The 8,719-nt window shown below is 40.9% G+C and overlaps 2 protein-coding genes across 2 annotated transcripts in view; both read left to right on the top strand.

Moving 5' to 3' along the window:
* Positions 1-2,104: 2,104 nt before the first annotated feature.
* Smp_153910 (hypothetical protein) overlaps positions 2,105-8,719 on the top strand; it is a gene marked incomplete at both ends in the record, with an annotated part of 20,815 nt that continues 14,200 nt past the window's right edge. The window contains one exon of the mRNA XM_018796928.1: positions 2,105-2,149. Within this exon, the coding sequence (XP_018652021.1) occupies positions 2,105-2,149 (45 nt within the window). The remainder of the gene's footprint in view (positions 2,150-8,719) is intronic.
* On the top strand, positions 7,033-7,505 carry Smp_010850 (hypothetical protein; the record flags this gene model as incomplete). The annotated part of the gene is made up of 1 exon (XM_018796929.1): positions 7,033-7,505. Exon 1 carries the CDS (start codon positions 7,170-7,172, stop codon positions 7,503-7,505), a length of 336 nt encoding a protein of 111 aa, XP_018652022.1. The 5' UTR covers positions 7,033-7,169.

Raw genomic sequence — 8,719 nt, 5'->3', positions numbered from 1 at the left:
TAAATCGTCCACATAGAACTGTTCCTTAGCTAATTGCGTAACAACTCTGGGAAATTTATCTAGGTTATCAGAAATTGTTTTCTGCAAGGCAAATGTGGCACAACATGGCGATGAGGTTGCTTCGAACAGATGGACTTTCATTCTATAGACCTCTGGCTCCTTTTCTAAGTCCCCACCTGGCCACCACAAATACCTAAGAGCATCTCGATCATGTGCCGGAACTACTACTTGATGGAACATGGCTTCAATGTCCGCCGTAAGACCTATCGGTCGTTGCCGAAACCTGGTAAATACGTCTACTAGGTTATTGACTAAATCAGGTCCAGAATAAAGATTCTTGTTTAAAGACGTTCCAGCATACTGAGCTGCACAATCAAAAACTATTCTTAACTTGTTAGGCTTTTTGGGATGAAAGACAGGGTGATGAGGAAGATACCAAATTCGTCCGTCAACGTGGTTATCGTTTACCTTTTCGGCATAATCTCGTTCTATATACTGAGTCATAGCTCTCGTATAGTCTTGGAGCAACTTCGTATCCCGAATAAGTCGACCTTTTAAACAGCTAAGTCTACGTTCTGCTAACTTCTTATTATTAGGCAACTTGTGTTCGTGCCTCCAAGGTAGAGCTATTTGATAGTGCCCATTCAACCTTTGCACTGAATTTGATATAGCACTGAGTGCTATACGATCTTCTACAGACATCGACATAGTACAACTAAATGGATCTTTGAATTCCGTTGAGTACAATTGTTCAAACCTATCCTCTAATTCCTCTTTATCTGAGAGGTAATTAAGTACACGTTTGCTTCCATGGAGTTCCCCGTAGGGACCGAACAACGTCCAACCCAATAGAGTTCTCACAGCAGACGGTTCGTTCGTCTTCCCAGTTCTTACCTCTTTCATCTCGTGCACGCTCGGTGCGTTACACCCAATCAACAGTTTGAAATTTTTGTCTTCTACTCTCGGAAACCTTATGTCCTTTAAATGAGACCGAGATGCCATTGACGCGCCGTTGGCACAGTTCTGTGAACCGCTGGTAGTTTTTTGACTGTCAACACCTTTTGCACTTTAACGGACGACGAAAAATCTATGGAGTGCAATTCTACATCGACCCCTTTGGATATCAACGACGATTCATCGCTGAGTCTTTAAAGACACCATTTTTGGTTTTCCCTCGAAACCTAATTCGTCAGCCAGATCATCAACAATGAGGGAAGTATCGGATCCGCTATCTAGAAAGGCGCAAGTCTGAATAACCTTCTCACCGTTCTTTATCCATACAGGCACCACTGCAAATGCTACTGGACTCTGTGTATGCTTAACATATACGTCCGTACAGAACTGGGTATTAATGCAAGCATCACTACTGCCGTCTCTCTGTTCTACCTGCTTCCTGTGTAACAGGGTATGGTGTCTCCAACCGCATCCTTTAACATCGCATGACCTCGGTGATCGACAGTTTTTCGCTATATGGTTAGCCTTCAGACAAACATTACATAACTTGTGTCTAAGAACGAATTCTTTCCTTTCTGTAACACTTTTGTCTTTATACTTCTGACATTGATCTAAGGAATGATCACCTGAGCACTCTAAACAGGATGAACTACGTAAGTGGACATTGTCATCATTACTACTCATATAAGATATCCTTGCTGCATTGTAATCTGCATTACATCTCCCCTTTAGAACCCCGATATCCCTATTGTCACTATTACTACCGCGGTTGACGAGTAACCCATATCGAGTATTAGCCATATCGGCTTGTTCCTTTACAAAGGCGGTAAGGTCGGCGAACAGAGGCTCACGACCTCCTCTGATAATCTTATAAGCCGTCTTTAGCCACTTTTGTTGAACATGCGTCGGCAATTTCAAAACCATAGTTCCAATAGTTCTGGTAGAGTTCAGGTCAGAAACGTAATTCATTTGTTCGAGAGTCAAACAGCATGCTTGCATTTCCCGGGACAATTTTCTTAAACCATCTGTTTGGTTCCTTCTTATATTGGGAAAATTTAACAAGTTGTTGATGAACGTGTTTTTGACCAAAGGTTTCTTCTAAAAGTTTTAGAGCTTGATGATAGCCTATCTCTGGTTCTAGTATAGCACAATGAAGAATTGCGGCTTTCGCTTCGCCGTCGCAATATTGAATCAAGTAATTTAGTTTAGCTCTAAATCCAATATTCTCACTTCCGATACATTCCTCGAAATTTCTAATAAAATTCCAGTAATTTGTCGATGTACCATCGAATCTTAAGATTTCCCTTTTCTAACTCAATTTCCGTTTCTAACTGAGTTATACGTAATCTGGCTAACTCTAATTCTATCATGCTATTAGTTTTGGGTTTGTCCTTTTCAAGTTGGTCCTCATCATAAACTCCCAGATGATGTGGTGATAACTCTGGAATCTCATCGGAATCGTAGTATTTATTAGAAGTCATTTCAGTAGATATATCGAAGTTTATTGTTCGAAACTTTGTAGGAAGCAATTTCCTATAGGGGTAACTTTAAGCTATTCTCTAAACTGTCGAATACAGAGTCTTGGTTTCGTCAAAGTCAAAACAAGTAAGCTATTTGGCTTAATAAACTTTATCTGTTTCAAACAGTAACTAGAGAATAGGAAAAATGAGTCAACAAGACGAACATTGTTTTAGAAAGAACATAAAATTATGATTGGTGGATAAAACAAAGACATAGTAATACAAGGTCAAAGAAGTTAGTGTGGTGGTGCGCGTTTCACTCGTCATTGGTGTGTTCGCTTATCGATCTCACTTTACACTCCCCCCGAAATGCGCACCACGTCGATCGTCCTGTGTCGTCGCCGTTGCTGTCAGATAACCGGCTTCTTCCAATAGGCATAGGCTCCGAACATCCCGAACGATTTCTCCGTTTGCCGTTCTCAACCTTGCTGTACGAACTCGTCCATCAGGGCCGTAGCTTACTTGTTCGACAATGGCTTTAGGCCATAGACTTCTGCTCGTTTCAACGTTACCCACGAGAACTAGGTCGCCGGGTTGTAGATTTCTGAGTACGTCTAACCATTTATCTCTTGTTTGAAGAGTCAGTAGATATTCTCTTATCCACCTATACCAAAATGCGGTAGTTAATCTTTGAGCTTCTTTCCATCTTTTATTGTATAATAGAGTCTTATCCACAGAAACATCGTCAAACGATAATCCTTTATAAATCAACAACAATTTATTCGGCGTAAGAGCCTCTAGAGTGCCAGGATCATCCGTCACTTTAACTAGTGGTCTGTTATTTAATATTTTTTCTGCCTCAGTTAAGAATGTTTGCAAAGCCTCATCTGTCAGCACGTTTTGAAATAAAAGCACTCTTAGAATTCTTCTAATAGATCTTATGATACGTTCCCACACACCGCCTCGGTGACTTGCCCTACGTGGGTTGAAACGCCATTCACATTCTCGTTCTCTGAGGTGATTCTCTATTTTGTTTTGGTCCCAAGAATGTATAATCTGCCTCAAACTAGCATCTGCACCTCGGAAATTTGAGCCGTTATCACTAAAAATACGCTTCGGGCATCCTCTTCTAGCAATAAACCTTGATAATGCGCATAAGAATGAATCCGTATCTAAAGAGTAAGTCATGCAATGAAGCACATTTAACGAATCCGTCCAATAGATGACCGATGAAATATGAATATTTAACTGTTCCCTTGCATGCTTTCCTATCTTAGCACACAGAACACAGGCTGTTAACTGCATTCTAGGCATAGTAACAAGTTTTAGGGGAGCAACTCTAGACTTAGCTAGCAGAAATGAGCAATGAATCTGACCAGAAACACTTTCATAACGAATATACGCAACAACACCATACGCAAGCTCAGAAGCATCGGCAAAACAATGAATTTGAGCAGATGATGGTTCAAACCTTGGTTTCAGACATCTTGGTATTCTTAAATAGTCCGATTCTTTTATGTGTTTACACCAAATATTCCACTTCGCTTGACAATCCATGGGTAACTCGGCATCCCAATCTAATTTCTGCCGACAGGTATCTTGTAAGATCACTTTGGCTGGCAGTATTATTGGGGCTATAAACCCAACTGGGTCAAAGATAGATGCTACGTACGACAAGATGTTTCTTCTGGTTAGGTTTCCATGGAACTCATGAACTTTAAAACATAATTCGTCGGTTCTGACGTCCCACTCTATTCCCAGCGTTCGCTTACTCGTCTCATTAGACTCACAGACGGTAATGTTTCCTTTAATACGGTCTTCCTCTGGAATGAACTCCAACACCTCAATATTGTTACTAGTCCATTTGGTTAAGTTAAATCCTCCCAAACTCAGAAGTCCTTTGAGGTGTGAATATATCAGTTTGGCTTCTTCTGTAGTATCCACACTTATTAATAAATCGTCCACATAGAACTGCTCCTTAGCTAATTGCGTAACAATTCTGGGAAATTTATCTAGGTTATCAGAAATCGTTTTCTGCAAGGCAAACGTGGCACAACATGGCGATGAGGTTGCTCCGAACAGATGGACTTTCATTCTATAGACCTCTGGCTCCTTTTCTAAGTCCCCACCTGGCCACCACAAATACCTAAGAGCATCTCGATCATGTGCCGGAACTACTACTTGATGGAACATGGCTTCAATGTCCGCCGTAAGACCTATCGGTCGTTGCCGAAACCTGGTAAATACGTCTACTAGGTTATTGACTAAATCAGGTCCAGAATAAAGATTCTTGTTTAAAGACGTTCCAGCATACTGAGCTGCACAATCAAAAACTATTCTTAACTTGTTAGGCTTTTTGGGATGAAAGACAGGGTGATGAGGAAGATACCAAATTCGTCCGTCAACGTGGTTATCGTTTACCTTTTCGGCATAATCTCGTTCTATATACTGAGTCATAGCTCTCGTATAGTCTTGGAGCAACTTCGTATCCCGAATAAGTCGACCTTTTAAACAGCTAAGTCTACGTTCTGCTAACTTCTTATTATTAGGCAACTTGTGTTCGTGCCTCCAAGGTAGAGCTATTTGATAGTGCCCATTCAACCTTTGCACTGAATTTGATATAGCACTGAGTGCTATACGATCTTCTACAGACATCGACATAGTACAACTAAATGGATCTTTGAATTCCGTTGAGTACAATTGTTCAAACCTATCCTCTAATTCCTCTTTATCTGAGAGGTAATTAAGTACACGTTTGCTTCCATGGAGTTCCCCGTAGGGACCGAACAACGTCCAACCCAATAGAGTTCTCACAGCAGACGGTTCGTTCGTCTTCCCAGTTCTTACCTCTTTCATCTCGTGCACGCTCGGTGCGTTACACCCAATCAACAGTTTGAAATTTTTGTCTTCTACTCTCGGAAACCTTATGTCCTTTAAATGAGACCGAGATGCCATTGACGCGCCGTTGGCACAGTTCTGTGAACCGCTGGTAGTTTTTTGACTGTCAACACCTTTTGCACTTTAACGGACGACGAAAAATCTATGGAGTGCAATTCTACATCGACCCCTTTGGATATCAACGACGATTCATCGCTGAGTCTTTAAAGACACCATTTTTGGTTTTCCCTCGAAACCTAATTCGTCAGCCAGATCATCAACAATGAGGGAAGTATCGGATCCGCTATCTAGAAAGGCGCAAGTCTGAATAACCTTCTCACCGTTCTTTATCCATACAGGCACCACTGCAAATGCTACTGGACTCTGTGTATGCTTAACATATACGTCCGTACAGAACTGGGTATTAATGCAAGCATCACTACTGCCGTCTCTCTGTTCTACCTGCTTCCTGTGTAACAGGGTATGGTGTCTCCAACCGCATCCTTTAACATCGCATGACCTCGGTGATCGACAGTTTTTCGCTATATGGTTAGCCTTCAGACAAACATTACATAACTTGTGTCTAAGAACGAATTCTTTCCTTTCTGTAACACTTTTGTCTTTATACTTCTGACATTGATCTAAGGAATGATCACCTGAGCACTCTAAACAGGATGAACTACGTAAGTGGACATTGTCATCATTACTACTCATATAAGATATCCTTGCTGCATTGTAATCTGCATTACATCTCCCCTTTAGAACCCCGATATCCCTATTGTCACTATTACTACCGCGATTGACGAGTAATCCATATCGAGTATTAGCCATATCGGCTTGTTCCTTTACAAAGGCAGTAAGGTCGGCGAATAGAGGCTCATGACCTCCTCTGATAATCTTATAAGCTGTCTTTAGCCACTTTTGTTGAACATGCGTCGGTAATTTCAGAACCATAGCTTCAATAGTTCTGGTAGAGTTCAGGTCAGAAACGTAATTCATTTGTTCGAGAGTCAAACAGCATGCTTGCATTTCCCGGGACAATTTTCTTAAACCATCTGGTTGGTTCCTTTTTATATTGGGAAAATTTAGCAAGTTGTCGATGAACGTGCGTGCTATTACGTGCTTTTGACCAAAGGTTTCTTCTAAAAGCTTTAGGGCTTGATGATAGCCTATCTCTGGTTCTAGTATAGCACAATGAAGAATGGCGGCTTTCGCTTCGCCGTCACAATATTGAATCAAGTAATTTAGTTTAGCTCTAAATCCAATATTCTCACTTCCGATACATTCCTCGAAATTTCTAATAAAATTCCAGTAATTTGTCGGTGTACCATCGAATCTTAAGATTTCCCTTTTTGGTAAATACAGATTTTTTAATACTACATCCTCGCTGTTGTTTATTGATCGACCGAAACCATCACTCTTCTGGCGGCGTAACTTTTCTAGCTCAATTTCCTTCTCTAGCTGAGTTATACGTAATCTAGCCAACTCTAATTCTATCATGCTATTAGTTTTGGGTTTGTCCTTTTCAAGTTGGTCCTCATCATAAACTCCCATATGATGTGGTGATAACTCTGGAATCTCATCGGAATCGTAGTATTTATTAGAAGTCATTTTTGTAAGTATATCGAGGTTTACTGTTCGAAACTTTGTAGGAAGCAATTTCCTACAGGGGTAACTTTAAGCTATTCTCTAAACTGTCGAATACAGAGTCTTGGTTTCGCCAAAGTCAAAACAAGTAAGCTATTTGGCTTAATAAACTTTATCTGTTTCTAAAACGTAAATTAACAACGTTAGTACGCAAATAAAAATACAGTCTATTACATACGGAAAAGGAGAGACATAAATGACATACCGAACAGTAACTGGAGAATAGGAAAAATGAGTCAACAAAACGAATATTGTTTTAGAATGAACATAAATTGTGATTGGTGGATAAAACAAAGACGTAGTAATACAAGGTCAAAGAAGTTAGTGTGGTGGTGCGCGTTTCACTCATCATTGGTGTGTTCGCTTATCGATCTCGCTTTACACTCCCCCCAAAACGCGTACCACGTCGATCGCCCTGTGTCGTCGCCGTTGCTGTCAGATAACGCGCCTCTTCCAATAGGCATAGGCTCCGAACATCCCGAACGATTTCTTCGTTTGCCGTTCTCAACCTTGCTGTACGAACTCGTCCATCAGGGCCATAGCTTACTTGTTCGACAACGGCTTTAGGCCATAGACTTCTGCTCGTTTCAACGTTACCCACGAGAACTAGGTCGCCGGGTTGTAGATTTCTACGTACGTTTAACCATTTATCTCTTGTTTGAAGAGTCAGTAGATATTCTCTTATCCACCTATACCAAAATGCGGTAGTTAATCTTTGAGCTTCTTTCCATCTTTTATTGTATAATAGAGTCTTATCCACAGAAACATCGTCAAATGACAATCCTTTACAAATCAACAACAATTTATTCGGTGTAAGAGCCTCTAGAGCGCCAGGATCACCCGTCACTTTAACTAGTGGTCTGTTATTTAATATTTTTTCTGCCTCAGTTAAGAATGTTTGCAAAGCCTCATCTGTCAACACGTTTTGAAATAAAAGCACTCTTAGAATTCTTCTAATAGATCTTATGATACGTTCCCACACACCGACTCGGTGACTTGCCCTACGTGGGTTGAAACGCCATTCACATTCTCGTTCTCTGAGGTGATTCTCTATTTTGTTTTGGTCCCAAAAGCGTATAATCTGCCTCAAACTAGCATCTGCACCTCGGAAATTTGAACCGTTATCACTAAAAATACGCTTCGGGCATCCTCTTCTAGCAATAAACCTTGATAATGCGCATAAGAATGAATCCGTATCTAAAGAGTAAGCCATTTCAATGTGAACGGCTCTAATAGATAAGCAAGTGAATAAAAAACCGTAGCGTTTCTCAACGGCTCTCCCCCGTTTGGTATAGAATGGCCCGAAGTGATCCACACCTACTTGGCTAAAGGGAGGCGAATGAGTCTCTAGCCTGCACTCCGGCAACGGCGCCATTATTTGGGAGCATGGCATAGAGTAAAGTCTTTTACATAAATAGCATTGTTTTAGGACCTTCCGGACGGCAGAGTATCCTCTAACGATCCAATACTCTTCGCGAATACTACTTAAAGTTTGAGTAACTCCGACGTGCATGTTAATCAAATGATGATGCATTATAATCATATCTGTGATAAGGTGATTATTAGGAAAAATAATCGGATGTTATCGGATGATATCAATAAATCGTCCACATAGAACTGTTCCTTAGCTAATTGCGTAACAACTCTGGGAAATTTATCTAGGTTATCAGAAATTGTTTTCTGCAAGGCAAATGTGGCACAACATGGCGATGAGGTTGCTTCGAACAGATGGACTTTCATTCTATAGACCTCTGGCTCCTTTTCTAAGTCCCCACCTGGCC

Source organism: Schistosoma mansoni, chromosome 4 (genome assembly GCF_000237925.1).
Source record: "Schistosoma mansoni strain Puerto Rico chromosome 4, complete genome".
Classification (NCBI taxonomy): domain Eukaryota; kingdom Metazoa; phylum Platyhelminthes; class Trematoda; order Strigeidida; family Schistosomatidae; genus Schistosoma; species Schistosoma mansoni.
The sequence above is the reverse complement of the archived record's forward strand: the minus strand, read 5'-3'. Positions and strand labels throughout refer to the sequence as shown.